Source organism: Punica granatum, chromosome 6, assembly GCF_007655135.1.
Source record: "Punica granatum isolate Tunisia-2019 chromosome 6, ASM765513v2, whole genome shotgun sequence".
Classification (NCBI taxonomy): Eukaryota; Viridiplantae; Streptophyta; class Magnoliopsida; order Myrtales; family Lythraceae; genus Punica; species Punica granatum.
The window spans coordinates 26,949,778-26,969,138 of NC_045132.1; the positions used below are offsets into that span (position 1 = coordinate 26,949,778).

Here is a 19,361-nt window from a genome sequence, read left to right on the forward strand (position 1 = left end):
TAATAAACACTTCAATTGAGACACCAAATATGTTTCGGTGACTCGATGTTATTGTGAACTGAACGAATCCGGGTGGTTAAAGGGAATGGGCCGGATCCAATCGTGCGTGGCACATCTTGGATTGGTCGACTTACTAGAATTCAAAGGCTCGTTTTAGCAGATTCGAGGATATCATCCAGAAAACAACCTCAGTAAGAGAGAGAGAGAGAGAGAGTGAGAGAGAGGGCAACATGGAGATGAAGCATTTTCTCGAAAAATGTCTCGTTCATTTTCATTTTCTTTTGTTTTAAAAAGAAAAAGAAAAAGAAAAATTATTTTGCTCTAATTGAATTCATTCAATGTGATGGATGGAGGGGGAGGGGTTGATGGGGGGAGCATTAAATTGAAGGCATCGAAGTGTCAAAAGTGAGTGAGAAGTCATGTGTTGAAAGTGGGAAGGGCTAATCAATGTTGGTGTTTAATGAGCATGTGCTCTTGGGTATATACAAATACAATTCATTCAATAAATACACACAATTGTTTTTGTTTTTGTTTCTGTTTTTGCTTTCGTTTTTACAAAACAAAATCTAAAGTAAAGATTGCTCCAGGACCCCTATACTTATACCATACTATACCTATGTATGTGACCATGCTACCTAGGAGTACCTCCCACACCCACACCCAAAAAGATAGTCCACATATATGTATATATCTCGAATGTCGATGTCCTATAGTAATTGGATATCCTATTGTGATCATGCAGCCCATGATTTTTACTTGTCATATGTCAACTATCTGTTGCACTTGCCTTTGTAATAGTCGAGTGACTCATGAGCGGGTCTCTTCCGTATTGTGTTTATATTGTCTTGTGCTCTCTTGATCTATGTCCGCAACAGAGTCATGTGTACGTGTACCTACTATTATTGTAAATGAACGATAATTTCTAATTTATTAAATAAAAACTTCTCTTTAAGTTTTTTTTTTTATTTTTCATCAGACTAATTAAATTTACTTATAAGGAAATCGAATTTCTTTCACCATGACCCGGGTCATATTTCGAATAGACCAAGATGGGATCACTTGCAAGTCATGTTCATGTATTGCAGAGTTGCGCATTCCCAATCTCATTGCTAAGTCGTGATTCTATAATCTGAAATGAAATCGGTCGGATTAGGACATATGCACAGACTACGTAGACAAGTGCCCGATCTTAAATACTTGAGAATGTTTGAAGATACAATATTGTCCAGTCCCAGAGGAAAAAAAAATAAAAAAGATATTTGCTATGCATAAAATGAACTACTTTCGACTAGGTCGTGCTCCAACTCATCTGATGTAAATATAAAAAACATAACAAAAAAGAACAGATGGTCCCAAACAGGTCCATAAATCGTTTCCTGCCATTGCCGATTACTTTCTATGTCAAAAACTAAGGCCGTGCAGGGTAAAAGCTACGGCCTGCTCATCAAGGAAACGGGGACGAGAAGATATGGAGGAATGGACTTTTATTAGGCTATGATATAAAGGAAAGCTAGAGTACAGGTTTTAGTTACAGTGTGTGCTTCGGTTGGAAGTTCACCATGCAAAGGGGCTTGCTCCCAGCAAAAAGATCTCGTTTTCGACATCCTTCACCCACTGACAGACCCGATTGCACGTCTTTATGGCCAAGGCCTGCAAATTCAGATATTGCTAACTCAAGATTGCACTGCATCAGGCTATTTCAGATGAAGGAATATGGAAGTGCCATGTGCATATGAGGAGAAGAGGCAGCATAGCTCGTTCAAAGCTCGGTGATACCTCAATCGTATATTGCGCATAAAGTGGAGAACGGAAGCTAGCATGAAAGTGAGACCAACCTTATCTGCAAGTGGATCAAATGCCGCATAAAGTTCAAAATCCTGGGTAATCCAGCAGAGGAGAACTGCAAGAGAAAGATGACAATGAACGTATGATCAGAACAGCTTGCAGATAAAAGCTCATAATCAAGCACACGTGACAGTTTGAAAGTTGAATATCCCTTACCATAGTTTTCATCTCTTCTGAACTGAGTTTTATGAGGCTCCTTTCCTTTATCATGCATCGACGCATACATCTTTTGGTAAGCCCTATACAGTCTGAAAAGCAGAAGACCCGTACAAATCAATTAAGCATAAGAAAACTTCAGAAGGGCCAGAAGTAATAATGTGTAACTGATGAAGACCCAGCTTACCTTTTTTGCTGTCGCAGAGTGTTGATCGGTGGTGAAAACTCTGAAGACACATACTGATCCAAGAATATACTCCGATATATGAAATGCCACAACCCTGCCGGACCACCTATGCCTGCATGCGCTCCTTTAAGACTCTGCTGAGAATCGGTATGGGGATTAAGATGCCCTAAATGGGGGAATAAAGACCGAGAGCGAGGCACTGGATCAATGGGTAAGTCTTCAACACGCATCCCACCATCTAGTATCGACCTTTGCACTTCGCTTAGAACATTTGATTTCAGCAGGACATTTTCAATACGCATCCTGTAAGATTCCAGCTATATATTTTGTAAAGACTAGATGATTGAATGAACACTGCTTTACATAAAGAAATTGTCAAACTCAACCAGGCTTCTATCCAGTTAATTTCTCCAACAAACAAAATAAATCTTGGTTGAGCTATAAGTACAGTGCAACTTTCACACAGAAAAGCATCTTTGCATTAGTAAGATACTTCTTTCTCGTTGCACAGATAAGACAATTCAGTACATGGATCAGTAAGACACTTGCCTACAATCCTTTAGGTGGAAGAAAGCATCTGAACGAGTAGTGAGTAACATCAAGTATGTTTCAACCTGCAACAAGAGAGTTAAAATGCCACTTCATTTACTACACTAGCCCCGTGAACAAATATGCAAAAGCAGAAATAAAAAGGACAAACAGGAGACAGCATAAGTAATACCATGAGCAAGCATCACTTACATCAAGATAATGCACATAAGCATACAGAAACGCCATAGGATTATATCTTGGGAGGCAAATGGGTGAAAAGCACTCAGATGACCTGCAACAACACAAGAACAGGTGTGATATGATCTAAACAAAATAAAGGACTCATGTACTAAATAGCTTATAATTTCCTGTTTCACCAATCATTATCTGATTAAGCTGTATTATACACACATCAAAGGCACTAATGATGTGCTCGGAGACATAGGGCAGTGAAGTGGCTCAAGCCAAACAGGATAAGGCAGTCTTAAGTAGTAATAGCAATTAAAGGTCAGGCTGTTCAATTCAGACTAGCTAATTCTTTTTCACAACAGTGAAAAAGAGACTTTCTTCAACTGGATTCTAAGCCTAAGGAACTAATATATAAGGAGCACCAGATAGTATTTCTCTGCATGGTAAAGAGACCTACAGGGAAACGGAAAAGCACCAGATACAGCATCAAACAAGATTCCAAAAGCCAATACTTGCCTAAATGATTCTGATGAGGTGACAAAATTAGCAAGTAGCAGCATATCATCGGGATGCAGAGAAGCTTTCTGTGCACCAACAAGACTGACCACCTGCATGCAGATCACCAAACAAAACTACAAGTCTATAAGTGCTTCAAATGTTATCAGTAACATGGAGTAAATAATGTCGTGACTAGAATCATTTCTGTATCTAAGCATAGTAAAGAGGAACGGGAGGGTTTTTGACCTTGTGCCTACACATTAATATTGCAAATAAGACACCAGAGTCGGCCACATCTTGCAGGATAGCACCCGCAGCTTGCCTTGTCGCATAAGAAAGTGGAAGACATGTATACGCATGAAGAAAGGTAGCTGGGTTCCTGAACGACATTTCCAATTTTAATAAGGCCATTCAGCTCAGCAACTGATCTGGGAGCCCAGGAAAAATGGGCATCAATATTCATAGCATACAAGGAGTAATAAGACTTTGAAATCATTGGACAAAAAGGACTGCTGAACTAAATTATCTGAGATGTCAATTCTGAGTGATCAAAACTTGATACCATGATAACATGTGGTGCGTATAACTAAGAAGTTCTTTTAAGTTTCCAGTAAACATTATATAGTTATACGGAAATACTTCACCAAATTGAGCAAATCCAAACTAAACTACGCCATCTAAAAGCCTTGAATTCTTTAGCCAATAGAAAATTCTTGTCATTTATCCAAAAAATAAAAAATAAAAAATAAAAAAATTCTTGTTTTGTTAAAAGGGCTGATAATAATACATCTTGCAGAGAGTGAACAATTATTGTTGCTTCAGCAGACATCCTAGGAATTGCTTTCCAAACTAAATTGCCAATAGTTCATCTAAAAAAAAATTGCCAATAAAAAGAAAAGGTTATTCTAGCAGAAACATATGGCCCCATTAGTGCTAAGGCGAAAAAGGAACTCTTGATAAGCAACAAGAAGATTCTTCCAATTATAAACTGCCAAAAAGAAAGGGAAGAGAGAAGGCAAAGGGAGCATGGGAACAAACCAACTAAAGGAATGGATAAGGGAAGAGAACACAACATCTGTTCCTCCAAGAAGAGGTGTCATATCAAACTTCGGGTTCTTCTCAAAACATCTATTTACTGACTTTGTTAATATAAGTATCATCTGCATCCAACCATTATCAGTCAAGCAATGAGTACGGTGTCTTCTTGCAGAGACATGGTTGATTAAAATTGAGTGACAAAAGAGAAGAGGATACAGAAAGTACAACCAAGGAAAAGATTAATCATGAAGAAATGAGGAAATGGATCTAGTATTACCTGACCATATATAAGTTCCAACTGCCCTCTAAGAGAATCATAGGGTTCCTCAGTGCAGCTGATACAAACCAAGTAAATTGGCCCCTTCACAAGAAAAACCACCTAAATGGCAAGCATAAACACAATATATATACTCAGGACGTGCTCTCTAATTTCAGACATAGAACCAGAACCATCTAGAGGCATATTGACCAACAAAAGATAGTCAAAGTAGTTAAACACTTGTATGTCTCTAATGATCAAGCAAAGACAATACTTCAGTTAAGAATTATATAGAGTCAACTCGAATATTGATGCAGGAAATATATGAACAGTAAAGATGAAGCAAGCAACCTGGTGTCTTCCTGCTCTAACCAGTTTGACAGAGTCTCCCCTGAAAAGCATTCAGAAAACTGCTTAAATTCCATGAAATTAAAAATAAAATTCAGCAGAAAGAGTGCGTCCATAAACTTATGAAATGTTTTCCCAATTTAACGACAGATTACCCATTTTCCACAAAGGAAATAATGGCGTGCAGTGTTGCTGAAAACCCTGCCAGCTTATGCTCATCTCCATACCTGAAATAACGTGCAAGAGAGTCTATAATTTCCAGCTCTATATCATCATATTAAAAGTGTTTATTTGTAAGGGTGTCAAACGCTTGACCTTGAGTATATTGGTTTGCCAGAGTGACTGAGAACAAAAAAGTGTTTCTTTCTCTTCCTCCATGAAACTGAAGCATCATCCTGCAGAAGATTCAATCCTTTTTCCTTCTTAATCACATTTCATTCATTTTTCCATGTTGGAAAGTTAACATTCCACAGGAGGGGCAAAAAGCATTCAATCGTTCAATCAAACATGGATACTGTACTTGCATTCGGCAGATCAAATAGCAACACTGGCAATAAGAACATCCCAATTTTTCTTGGCTATACGACAGATATCAACCATTTCCATAGTTTTTCCAGCACTTAAACCTTCCAAATTATCTCCCCCAAGTTGGTCGTATAAAGGGCACACCAAGATATCACTCCACAGGACGTGCATAATGCCATCGAACTTATCTAACAAAGAATTAAACACCCCAAATTTGCAAATGCTGTTCCATCGCAGCATTCAGTTTCGAATGTGACTACGACCTGAACTGCCTACACAGCAAGCAAAGGTACCTCGTCAACATGCCGTTTTCCAGGAACCCAAGCTGCCTGAGAATCGTAGAGACCATTTGCAGAACGATTGTCTTCCTGTATCTCATCTTCTTCAGTCTCCGCAGAGGCACTACTGGCACCACTGCTCCCTCTCTCGCCTGCATACCCGCTGCTGCTAGGGCTTGACCGCCTCTCAACGTCCAGCTCTGAAGTCGAGTTGCTCCTCCACATCGCCTGAGCTTCTCGATCGCACTCCTCTCCCGCCACCACAAGCTCAGGAGCTAAATCATTTTCCTCCGGAACGTACATCTCTCCGCCGTAGCTTTTACTCTCACCACTGTGATTGACAGCTCCACCTATCTCTGTTTTACGATCCATGGTCGAGTCACTACTCCGCATAGGACTAGCCTCTCCAGCAGGCTCCTCCTCTCCCGCCTCTGCTATCTCAGGAACAGAACTGTGGACCGCCACGGCATTCATATCCCGATTAAAGCTTCTTTCACTCTCTCCAGCGCCATTACCAATAGCAGCAGCCCCAGATTCCAGGAGAACTGCGGCATCTCCAACAAATCCCTCGTCTCCTTCCACTGCCATCTCAGGAGCCGGATCGTTGCTTTGCACCGCATTCCTCTCTCCGTCAGGGATTTTACTCTCCTCGCCGTCGCCGTGACTCTCAGCAGCACGGTCCTCAGCTGCTGATCCATTGGTGATGCCATCTGCGGCTTCCAGCTCTTCAGAGACAGTTAAGGAACCGAGCTGCTCTTCCATCGGTTGGGAATTGAGCTCCGCGCGAGGCTCTTCGCCGGAGGCCGATGAGCCAGAGTCAGAGTCGGAACCGGAGCTGGAGGACGAGGACATATCAGGCGTCCGTGAGGTATTCCTCGCCAACTCCGAATTGGGGCTGAGTACTTAATTGCGTCGGGATAATTTCACATACACAAAGAGAGAGAAGTGAATCCTTTTTCTTCTCACTACTCACATCTCCACCTACCAGTCCGCGCGGAGAGCTCCTTCGTCTTGAACTTCTTCTCGGCCATGGAAACACACAAACAAACAAACAAACAAACAAACAACGACGAGCTCCAAGCTCTGACCAGCAGGTGAAAAGGACATGGACCCGAATCCCGATTAATCGGATCCCCGCCATTTCACTGAGCCGAGACCGAGAGCTTTGCTTTCATCCGGGCGTGGCCCTATGAAGATGGTAATGGGCCCAATGACAGACAGACACACAGATCACAAACAGACCCGACAGCCTACGAGCCGAGCCCAAATTAAACATCGATGTGGCCTTTGCCTTCCCCAAGCCCCTTTAGGAGAAACGATAAAATGCAAGAGGGGCAAATGAAAATGGTTGTCTTAACTTAAAATCAGTCCCGATTAGCGTAACATAAAAGATCTTCTCCAGACCGGACATCTGCCGAGCCATGTGACTCTAAATACGGCATCAATCTTGATCCTGTTAACGTCCATAACCTTAACTTGCTTGATGGTAAAAGAATGGTATGGGCCTCTGTCAACTGTTATCCGACAAATTTATCCCCATCGGCCCACACGCGCGATCACACGTGGAAGTAGTAGTAAAGTATATCCGGGCAGAGCCCATGCTGCCCATTGCATCATCGTAATTAATTTTATGTATCTATTTACACTCATTTTTCACATTTCGCTGTAATTGCGAGATAAGGTATATAATGCCCACAAGATCGATCCATGCAAGGAGAATAGCCCACAATTGAAGTCCACAACAAGCCTTATCCAAAGTAGTGGCAATACCTAACCTAGACCGCCTTGAAATAGTGGGCAGATCGAAAATGAAAATTGTAGGATTATTTCCAAGTGTAGGCGAGAACAAACGTGGACAAGCTACTGGGCACATACGAGCATCAAGGAATTTCCATTCGAAGTTGATCTTAATATGGCGTCCTTCGTGTCGAATTGGAAGATGAATATTTCATGGAGCCAAGATTGGAAATGAAGATTATTTGGACCAGAATATTTTGTTGGCTTCGTGACTTATCGTGGCAGGAGGATTCTTCTTTCTTCCTTCGTCCTTCCATACATGAGGTGCTATATATGTTGCAATTGCCAAACAAAAGTGGACTTTCCCTCTTATTCTATTTTCTTTCCTTAATCTTTAGCTTTGTTTAGTTACGAATAATGGAGAATTATTCTCCAAGTTAATCAGCTTATTTTCTTTCTTTCATTGGTCTAGGCATTTGGGTAATAAGTGGATGATATTTCCTACATAGTCCTAAGGTTCGGTGATTGCTTAGTTTGCTAAGTTATTTTCCATTTTCATAGTCGTGTTAGGCCTATTTAAGTTGAGCATGTTTATTGTATTACCCCCCACCCTTAACCTCAGTCATAAAACTGCTCTACGCCACACACCTTTATCTTTTTTACGTTTACTTTCCTTGCACTCGCACTTTACATATCTATCTTTTCATGCATCCTTTCCTCACCATACACTAGCCTTCAGTGGCAGTCCCGTCGATCCGTCGCATATCCCTTCTACCCTACTTGGTTTCCGATCAAGGAGGCTTCCATGAGCTAAAGTTCCGACCCACGCTCACCCTTTTCTACTTCTAATAGCCGAGACCCATTATTACTTCACGCTACTTCCGACTAACTAAGCCGTGAAGCCATACAAATCTCGACGTTATCCAATTGTTAGCACTCGTATTTGGGGAGAATACTAACGGCTAAATCCTCGGATCGCGTAATCGTCTGAACCTTCATCGTCAACCACTTCAACGATATCTCACCTAAATCTAGCTCTCGACTATACCTACGGACTTTCGGGTCGTGGTGCTACGCTTTAGCACGGTGAGGTCGGCTGGTGATTTCGCTACTAATCCTTGGGATTGCGCATTGGCACGCCTAGCAAACCTAATCTTGTGAGAGATTCACCAAACCGACGCGGAAAGTGTGATTGCGGAATTCTACGCGAAACAATACCATTTAAAGAAAAAGCAAAAATAAGAATGACAATGAAGCCTGCAATGCACGGCATAACATCAGAGAGAAAGGGACGGGACGACGAAAGGAGCGGGCGGTATTTCAACTCAACAGCCAACATAACACTTTCCCCAAAGTTCAACCAATGCCCATTCCCTCCCTCCCACTTCAGATCTAACCTCCCTGAATCCAAATAAAGTTAAATGGAGCGTAAATATGCATTTTTCCTGTCGAATCATCTCACGGGCATTGTACTAAACTTTAACTTCTGTATGGGGCGAGCTTAATGACAATGCAGTACCACATTAATTAGGAGTGATCCAAATCATCACGAGGATATATTTATTTGATTTTTTCTAATTCTATAGACAGTATAGGCTTTTTGGATAACTTAGGTAGAGAATTGTTGAATGCATTGCGTAGCTGCCCTTCTTTAATTCAAATTACTTATGTGAAAATAACCAAACAAAAGCAAGCACAAGAAGGACCGCAAAATGTTGACAAAGTCTAAATTCATTAATCCAACCGAAAAAAAGGAGAAGGCCTACTAAAAAATAAAAGAGAACAAGAAGAAAAAGGATTATCAACTAACTCCCTAAACTGTACCTAGCTATATGCCATGCATGGATGTGGACGCTGTATAATGGATAGATATCATTACTCACTTTGGTGAACTCATGTCATCATTTAATTAGAGAAAATATTATCATAAAAAAAAGGAAATGAGAAAAGAAAAGGGAGGAATTTTCGGATTTGAATTGATCAAATATTTACTCAAACCACTAGATCTTACGTGTATGTGTTAACTCCTTTCAGTTTACATAATCTTGATATGTCTTGTGGATAATGCATGCATGCATACTTCCCGTTAAAAGGCAGGCTTATCCACAAGCAATTAATTGCACAGACACCACACTCCCTCCCGTCTAGAGTCATAGAACACAAATCAAGTCAAGGCTCATTCACCATTCAGAACAAATCTACATTTTATCATACATCCGTAACTGTAAAATTCAGAATCCAATCAAAGTTCATCAGATGTCTAAATCTCTGATAAGGATAACATCCACCAGCAAGGGGGTTGCAATCCGATGAAAATGGCCACTTCCCACGATCCATCCAGTGAAGTGGATGCATTCCACACAAAGTTGTTGAAAAATTATGGCATCGGTGAATGAGAAATTGTTTATCATTAATGAAATGAATGTATTGAATGGTGGTTTGTACAATTTGCATCGGACACCATCAATCATTGAAATTGAAAGGATGCCATCAATTGTTATGAATTGAATGGCACCATCAATTGCAATGAATTGAAATGACACCATCAATTCTATAACCATCGTCAATAGCATGTATTCATTGACCCGATTGTCTATAAATTGTATATTCCCCTCATTTTTGAAGAGAAGAGAATTGCATAGTTAAATGAGAGTGTTTAACTTCGTTTTGTGATTCGCGGGGGTGCGGATAACTCGTGCTGCTAGCTGCACTCAATGCCGTTTTATCTTGGGAAACAGACGTCCACGTGATCTCGAGCACGCCCTAAGGGGATGAATCTGTTTCAAGGGGTTTGTGTGAAACACAGGACTCGGCTTTCTCATATCTTCCGATCTTCCGGTTTCGTCTTTGTATCAGTTTGAATTTTCAAGTTCTTATACTAGTTAAATTCATTTAATTTTATAGCATTCTATTTATTCAACTTGTTATTTGAATTATCGTTCAATTTGTTACTTATTACGGATACTATTTCTACAAGAGTTACTAGCTAACAAAGTTTAACTCGATGGTTGAAGATAATCGGCGCTTAACCGAAGGACTAGTGGTCGAGAGTTCAAATCCAAATGATTAACGTTTGGTTTTGCAATTAAAATTTTAAAATTTTAACTTTAACTTTAACTATACTCACTAAATAATAAAAATCAACCCCACAACTATTATTTTTTTCTTTTTCTTTTTTAATTATTTTTAATCATTTAATTAAATTTTAAATATTAAATTCTCTCAACTATCCATTACTTTTTTTCATAATTCAACAATACAATCATTACTTTCTCTCAACTATTCATTACTTTTTCTCATAATTCAACACTATAATCATTATAACCAAATTAAAATCAAAATTCAATTATACTTAATTTAAAACCAAACACATCATAAAAAAAAAAACTCCTGCGTTCAGCTCATCTCATCGAGCTTGGTTACTTTACGCTGGTTGATTATATTCCATTTCCTTCCCATTACTTGCATCGAAGTCAAACATATGCAGTACGATCTGGCAGGCCATTTTAGAAGGACGGAACCGTAGTAATGCACAAACAACCAAACCAAACCGTAGAAAGAATTCACTGCTCCCGCCCGTCCTTTACAACTGTCCCCTCCCACTCTCCCCTCCCTAATGTAGAATTACAGCCCGCCCCTGCTTTTCCTCACCGACCCCACTCCCCGACATCATTTCATTTATTAACTTAAACAGCCTTTCACTTAACATTATTATCGCCGAAACCTCTATTAATGCTCAAATAATATAAATAAAAAATAAATATATAAATAAATAAATTGGGGAAGAAAATTGAGTCAGAATTTAAATTGATTGATTGAGCGGGACAAAATCCAAACCAGAAAAAAAAAAAAACAAAAAAAAACTTCCTCCGCTATTTCTAAGTCAGGATTACAGTCACCTCCAACAAAAAAACCAGAGAGAGACACCCACCAAAAACCACAAAAGAAAAAAAAGAAAAGAAAAGAACATGTCCTCCCATTTCTGTTATAGAAAAATCCTAAAAATGGGCAAAAATTTTGAAAAATCCGCAGCGGCCGTGAGCGCAAACGAGATGTCAGTTTCACGGCTTCCGTTAGTCCTCGAACCCGGTTCGGGCCCAAACCGCATTTCTGACGCGGCTCAGATCCCTTCCCTTCAAGGTCCGGCCTACCCCCTCGTGTACGGAAAACGACCCAATCCTCGTCCTCGCCATCTGCCTCGCCAGGAACTCGTGCGGCGGCAGCCTGTTCCCGAAGCCAATGTCACCGGCCTCCTCGTCCTCGTCGCCGTCCTCGCCATCGTCGAAGACGTTGTCCAGGCTGTCTCCCCTACGGCGGACGCTGTCCCTGAACTCTTCCCTCAGGATCTTCGACCAGTCCGGGATGTTGACAGGCAGCGAGGACGGCGCCGCTGCCCGGGGGCGGTCGATCAGATCGCCGTGCTTGCTGGACGTCTTCCTACCCGGGCGAGCCGGCCTGCGGAACTCGGTAGAGTCGGACCTCGCGGAGGCCGAGAAGTAGAGGTCGGACTCGTCGAGTTCGAAGGCGGAGTCTGCGGGACCGACGGCGGTGGGGTCGCCCGAGAGGAATCGGTAGTTAGGCCGGGCGAAGTAGGTCTTTCCGGTAGCCATTGAAGATGCAGCAAAAGCAGAAATGGCCGGCGAATCAGTTCCCTTTTCTCTCTCTCTCTCTCTGTCTCTCTCTTCTGGAGATGGTTAGGGTTCTTTGATGGTTTTTGATTGCAAAGTGCCTTCGATTCTGCTGCTTTTATAAAAGCGAGAGGGGACGGGTGGCAGTGGATAAGGCCCTCTCTCCCATTTCTAAGCTTTGGATTGAAATTACCGGAATGCCCCAACGGTATCCTTCTTTTCAGCTGCCACGTCGGATTTACCTTGATAACCACAAATTATTATTTTTATTGCTACGGGGGGGTGTCATCTGGTATGACAGGGAGTCGTGGAGGAGATTTGTTATGGACCCACTTTAACTTGCAATTAATTCAATCGGCATGCAAAGAAGTAAAAAAGCGACATTACGTATGGGAACATTGCAAAATGAGAAATCATGAGTTATTTATACGCATGTGAATGTATTAACTTACTTAACTACATTACAGTCCTATTTTCACGTTTTATCATGTTTAGCAGGTACTAAAGTGATTGATGCAACAGTCAATCTTTTGCGCGTGATTGTTTCCGCATCATAAATTCACACCGATCCTTTTGATTTAATCAAATCGTTCAGATCTTGCACCCGAAAATGCAAATATACATACAAAAAGCACGCATAAATTCAATTAGTATATATTAAAAGCATCAGCGACAACACATGTATTTCATCAAAAAAAAACTGCATGTTCTAATATAATATTTCATTTACTGTTCTTTAAATTGTTTTGATCACAGTTAAAATAATTAAAATCGCTGATACAGTTTAAGATGACGGTTGTTTTCTTAAACAAAAAATATCATGAGAATCTGGTCTTATTAGAAAGTTCTGGAACTGCTTCAATATCTTCAGAATTTTGACCATATTAAGTTAACGAAGAAAACTAAATTTTATTCATCCAAATTTCTACAACAAAATGCAACAACCATCATCATAAACTGAATGAAACCATTTAAAAGTCCTCGACGACCGCGAGCTTTAATTAACTAATTAACCGAAATAGGCATATATAAGATAAGATAGATTAGAAATGAAAGAACGAAAGGATTGAATGGATGATCATGGAACCCTTTAAACCACCGTCAGATGCGGAGAAAAGATGTCCCCTTTCTTTCGGTTATTAACATATGCTTCCAAGACCAGCAACACATGATTCTTCCTCCCTGCTCCCAGATTTCTGCCACGTCTGACTTTAGAAGTTTGGATTTAAATGATTTTAGGAAAATAAAAAAAAAAAATTGTAACGAGGAGACAAAACCAAAAGACCGAGGGTCATTTTGGGAAGACAAATTTGTCTCATTTTATTACCCTCACTCCACATTTGTCGCTACTCAGGAAACAGAAAAATGGGGGAGGGGAGTTCACCTGACCGCATTCACGGGAAGGTGACAAACTGCCCTCTGCTTTAGGCTCTCGATGATCTCGACACGTGTCCCCCGGTAGCCCTGATTGCCACGTGGCTGGCCGGCGTTTCAAGTGATGGGTGGGCGTGGCCGCACGTGAAGTTCTGGACCCACCATAGAGGATCTAATTCCACTGAGGCTCCCTTCCTCCAGCTGGCAGACCCGCCGGTTCAAAGCCGGTTTGCCATTTCTGGACCCTTCTTTTTTGACCGTATTGATAGAAGCTCGTGAATTTTACTATAAGAAAATGGAAACAATAAAGCAGATAAAGAGGCACGCAGACTTTACTTGATGATAATTAAGATTGTGTTTGATTTTAGCGTTGAATTTTGATTTTAATTGGTTTATAATGATTTTGTTGTTAAATCATGAGAAAAAATATTAAAAGGTAATAACTAGTTGAGAGAAAATAATGATTGTGTTGTTAAATTGTGAAAAAAGTAATGAATAATTTAGAGAAAGTGATGATTGTGTTGTTGAATTGTAGAAAAAGTAACGAATAAGTTAGGAATTTAATATTAAAAATTGAATTAGATGGTTAAAAAATTAATAAAAAAGAAAAAGTAATAATTATGTTATTGAATTGAAGATAAGTGAAGTAAAGTTAAAAAAAAATTTATTTACTAAACGGACCTTAAATTCTCGACCTTGGTCGCATTTGAGACTCCTTTCTCATATTTCCTCTCCCTTAAGAAGCCATTTATGGATAGAGTTTCAGTATTCGATACTTTTTCAAACATAAGGGAAACTCCTGAACTCATTACGATAAATATAAATTTTAATAATTAATAAATTAGCACGTGTGGTCTTATCACGAGAATCAAATATAAAACATCTTGATTATCGACGAAAATGTATCCCATTACGTTACACTTTCCCTCGATATCCCATAGTATATGTTCCTCAACCGTTGGATGTAAGAATGGACCGAGCGGACTAAAATTATGATGTTATTTTTTTCGGTTGCAAAGAAAGTCCAAAACCTAACACATTAATTATAAAATTTATTTTCATATTACTGATTTATTAAAAATAAAAGTCCTTATATTCTCTTATGTGGAAAAATTATCATCCTATTTCCTCCCGAAGAAGCTCGTCTCCCTCGCTTGGATATTATATTGTTTTATTGAAAATAAAATTCCTTATATTCCATGTCATTGTTTTATTAAAAATAGTTAATCGAATAGCTCTAGAGCGAGACTATGGAGGGTGGAAAGTTGAACGAGAGAGCATCCTGCTTTTCACGTGAAAAGCGTTCTCTCTCTGCGTCCGTGAGTTTTTTTTTTTGTTCGTTTGGAACTTTCTGAGAAATTCGTCACCGTCTCGTGCTCTGCATGTCGAATTTTCCACATTATTCTGCACATAAAAAACTATATATAATATTCTTTTTATATGGCATCTAATCAGGTTCTTCAACTTAATTAATTTCTCTCTCTAAAATTCTCGTCAGAGCTTGGTAACTTTGAACAAATTTTATAATTATAAATAGACTGGCATGGCGTAATGACCCTGTTTAAAAATGATGAAGACACATCCAAAATCTGTTTACAACGATAGAGTTAGATTTATCTATTGACAATTATATGGAACATTTACCATGCGCTTAACAAGTCATCGCATAAATTATTAATCACAATGAAAGTGGAGCGTCATCTTCTACATTGGCATATGTCTCCATCGGGGCATTATAATTAATCAAACAGCGTGTGATGTTAACTTAGCTAATAATAATGCTCTTCTTCTTCTTCTTCTTCTTATGTAATTTTATTTAATGATAAACCAAGAAACACCAGCCTCTCGATGAATGTTGATGTTGATGTGCCATTATATAATATATATATATATATATATATACAGTGAAGTTTTGTTTTCCAAAGCCAATGAGTGACCAGACATACAGTAGTTTTTGCCACCAATAATGATGCTCTACGGGAGTAATTTAATCTTAAATCCTAAATAATTAGTGTAATCCCTTGCCTTAGTCTTATCAAACTATCTCTATCCTTTACTTATTTAATTATTTTTTTAGCGAGGCAGGAAAACGACTCGTGCACATTTTACAATTTGATATAATTAGGCATTGCTATTGGTAAATTAATTAACTCATTTATATTGGGAATCCTACCACGACAAATATATATTCGTATATGTATATTGTCTTTAATATTCGATCTTCTTATCTAATGCGGGCCCTACTTGCAGTATTTTTATGATAAAGTGGTTTTCTTGGGGTTCTTGGAGGTATAACTTATGTACATATATCTTTACCCTGCCAAAGTCACATGCAGTATTATTATGTGATCATGGTTGGTGATTCGCTTACGGAGTCCAATAATTGACACGAACTTGAAAGAAAACAATGGTAAAAGAACAAATATATACGAGTTTTCAAAATACTACATGTAGTTAATCAAATACCAATAATTTGACAGTCGCATTCGAGTGATGGTACGAGTTTTTGTAATACCAGCCTTGCTACTGTCGAGGAAGGCTCGCAACGGCATCCTCCTGTGGGTATTTAGGTGGGAAAAAGCTTATAGATGTGCTCATTTCACTCTTGGAGTGGATACGGCCGGGATGTTTTGTAATTTTGGACCAAAAGTCATTGCATGTTCTTTCTTTTGTTAAATAATAAGAGGCATATTGTTATCTCAGAAACAATGGGCAGGAAAATAATAATATTTCAAGAAGGGAATAACCTTTCTTTCTTTACATGAGATCAATCACGCTTACGAAAAGGAATTAAGTTTGCTTTTTCACTCAATCATCGAATCATCCCCAATTATTAATATCCAAAGTAGTTGCTTAAGGAACTTGAGAACCATCAAGATGATAAGTTGGACTTTGTTGGGTACTATTAGCTCCTAGCTTTCTCTTCATATATGCTTCCATCACTTTCGTCCCAAAAGCAATGGGAGCGATGCAGAGAGATCGAATTAAGTATTGCCCCGATGACGACATAATGAATTCATGATACTTAAGTTGAGATCCGGGAAATGATCATATATACTTGGCGAGAAATTTCCTTCAAAATGAAGTGATTAGATTCTTGAATTTGTCATAATTTGAAAATACTGAGGAGACTGAAATTTTTTCCAAAAAAGAAAAAGAATTTGTGGATGGCAATAAAAGTGGTCGTATGGTCATTTTTGGCATTTGTTCTTTGGGGGTTGAATCAAGTTCCCAATATGCTTTTCCCGATCACATTATCTCTTTCATCATAGCCCCATTCCTCCCCATCTCCATCAATGCACCACCACACACAACTTAGCTACCTCACTTGCTACTTCCTTTTCATGGCTTTCTCGATCGACCAACTAACCCAACTATTGGGAGTTTTCAATGTGGCTAATGGGACCTTCGAGCTGGATATATGTACACGTTGGCGACATATGAACGGACCTATTCGATGAACGAACGAATCAAGGAAGTGGGAGATCATGGTTGCTTCGAGGGCCCACAAATCTAGCCCAGGCCTTGAACTCTGGATTTGGGCTAACGCGCTGTTTTTGGCCCAAGTTCAGATTTTGGGCCCTTCTCATCCGAAGAGGCTCACTCGATGCAGCCCAGTGGCAGAAGCGTTAATATAGATCACGAGGCAGAAAAACCCTAGCCTTAAATTGCACCGTCGTTCTGCTCTGCCGGCTCCTTTCCGAAGAATTACCTCTGCTGCAGCTGAAAATGCCGCCGAAGTTCGACCCGACACAGTGGTGGACGTCTACGTCCGGGTCACCGGCGGTGAGGTTGGCGCTGCGAGTTCCCTCGCCCCTAAGATCGGCCCCCTCGGTCTCTCCCCCAAGAAGATCGGTGAGGACATAGCCAAGGAGACTGCCAAGGACTGGAAGGGCCTCCGGGTGACCGTCAAGCTCACGGTGCAGAACCGACAGGCTAAGGTCTCGGTTGTACCCTCCGCAGCAGCGCTGGTCATCAAGGCCCTGAAGGAGCCGGAACGCGACAGGAAGAAGACGAAGAACATCAAGCACAATGGAAACATCTCCCTGGACGACGTGATCGAGATTGCGAGGGTGATGCGGCCGCGGTCCATGGCGAAGGAGCTGAGCGGGACCGTTAAGGAGATACTGGGAACGTGCGTGTCGGTCGGGTGCACGGTGGACGGGAAGGACCCGAAGGACTTGCAGCAGGAGATCACCGACGGTGATGTTGAGATTCCTGAGCAGTAAATTTTGAACTTTTGTTATAATTTTGACTGTTCTAGAACTACGCTGGATATTGTTAGCTTTGGTGCTTATTGGTGAATGGATCATAGTTTTGCCCGCAAGCCCAGTACTTGGATGCTCTCAGTTCGTTCGAAGCTCTCGATTTCGAGTTCTATCTGCAATGCGCTTAAGGCATCATATTCTTTCTGCAATGTTGAATCGAATCCAATGTTAGAAATATTGAGCTGAATTGTTGCAGAATGTTCTCGTCATTGAGTCCAATGGGGCAACCAATGCCAGCCCATCACTTGAGTTCATTTTCTGAGCGAGATTGAGGATTGAAATCAGAGAAGAATTTGTCTCCCTATAGTCGATATTGGTCGGTTATGGCGGAGGTGAATCATTATGAGTTGGTACAACTGAAATGGTAATACTGAAGGATGGAATTGTGTATCGAAGTGATGTTGTTCATGTCGAGAATGTTTTTTGTTCGAGCTCCTATTTCTTCGTACCTTACTCTAGAGTGCTGGCATTCTCATAGCTGTGCTGTAATTGGTAGTATGTTTATGTGTAGGAAATGATTTTTGAGGTTGCGGGAAGGTGAAATGGGGGAAAGTTTTCTAGGCATGCTTCTCTATTGCATTGGATCGATGCGGCCAAGGAAGAGAATTGAGGTAGATGTGATCGTGGATTAGCCATTGTCATATTTATCACATGGGGATGGGAAGGATTAGGACCATTCGGTAACAATGAACCGCAAGATAGATTCAACACGATTCTCTTTTACCTTGCCGTTTGAATTTTCCTCAATTCCAATCTCCTCACATCACTCCATCGGTCCCTAACGTGCCACTTGTGTCTTACCAGCTGAAGCTATTGTCACGGTGGGGTAGCTCTCACCGATGATCCCCAAGTTGGCCTAACTTGGATCGACTTTCAAGTACCCTTACTCTCGGGGGTGAGCTCTAACACTATTACTTCAAGCAACTTGGTACTTCGAAACTCTTTAGCATCGACAGGTGTTCGCTGTTGATTGCGACCCGCGGGCCTATCGAAGAGACCTTTCGAAATCTACGTGTCCCTTCGTGGAGGCCCGAATCAATTCAACACCAGTCACGTAACTAGCAAATAGAGGAGTCAATTGAGGACTTTGCAATCTTTTTAGATATTTTGAGAACTGTTGTTTTCATGGGGTGAAGGATCTCAAAAGATTCTGAGTCTTATGCTGCCCTCTCAATTTCTGGATTGGAAAAGATCTTGTGTGCAACGGTGATATCACGTAAGATTATGTCACAAAACACATAAAAAATATTATTTTTACCAATTATTTTTGCCAATAATGAATATTTTTTATTTTTATTTACGTACCAAAAATTAAAGAGACAAATCTTTATTGACTCGTAATATTGCAATACCGCTGTATACACTTTCTTCAATTTCTGGGCCGAAACTAAAGCCTCTCTCGTCCGTCCATTCCTTCCAGAGAAGCACACGAGCGGGCGTGCGGCCTTTGTCCATTTCCTGCAAGACCAATCATCGCTGCCAATGATTACTGAAATCGCG

General features: G+C 40.3%; 2 protein-coding genes and 1 pseudogene across 3 annotated transcripts; 1 reads left to right on the plus strand and 2 right to left on the minus strand.

The window, feature by feature from the left end:
• Window positions 1–1,172: 1,172 nt before the first annotated feature.
• LOC116211147 (vacuolar fusion protein MON1 homolog) lies at window positions 1,173–6,884 on the minus strand. 2 transcript variants are annotated; one of them, XM_031545384.1, is made up of 14 exons: window positions 5,870–6,882; window positions 5,367–5,446; window positions 5,207–5,278; window positions 5,055–5,094; window positions 4,722–4,823; window positions 4,445–4,566; window positions 3,653–3,785; window positions 3,425–3,516; window positions 2,930–3,011; window positions 2,738–2,802; window positions 2,189–2,491; window positions 2,002–2,093; window positions 1,836–1,900; window positions 1,173–1,650 (listed from the first exon to the last, which is right to left on the minus strand). In XM_031545384.1, the coding sequence occupies exons 1-14, from the start codon at window positions 6,704–6,706 to the stop codon at window positions 1,555–1,557; spliced, it is 2,181 nt and encodes a 726-aa protein (XP_031401244.1). In that variant the 5' UTR covers window positions 6,707–6,882; the 3' UTR covers window positions 1,173–1,554. The 2 variants fall into 2 exon arrangements, 1 of the variants encoding a protein (XP_031401244.1); XR_004157621.1 differs by lacking the exon at window positions 1,173–1,650 and having other exon boundaries at window positions 1,883–1,900; window positions 2,002–2,095; window positions 2,190–2,491; window positions 5,870–6,884.
• A 4,484-nt stretch (window positions 6,885–11,368) lies between these two features.
• Window positions 11,369–12,320, minus strand: LOC116210030. Its single transcript, XM_031543820.1, has one exon. The coding sequence runs from the start codon at window positions 12,199–12,201 to the stop codon at window positions 11,665–11,667; it is 537 nt and encodes a 178-aa protein (XP_031399680.1). The 5' UTR covers window positions 12,202–12,320; the 3' UTR covers window positions 11,369–11,664.
• A 4,987-nt stretch (window positions 12,321–17,307) lies between these two features.
• Window positions 17,308–18,010, plus strand: LOC116212545 (annotated as a pseudogene).
• The last annotated feature ends 1,351 nt before the right edge of the window (window positions 18,011–19,361 follow it).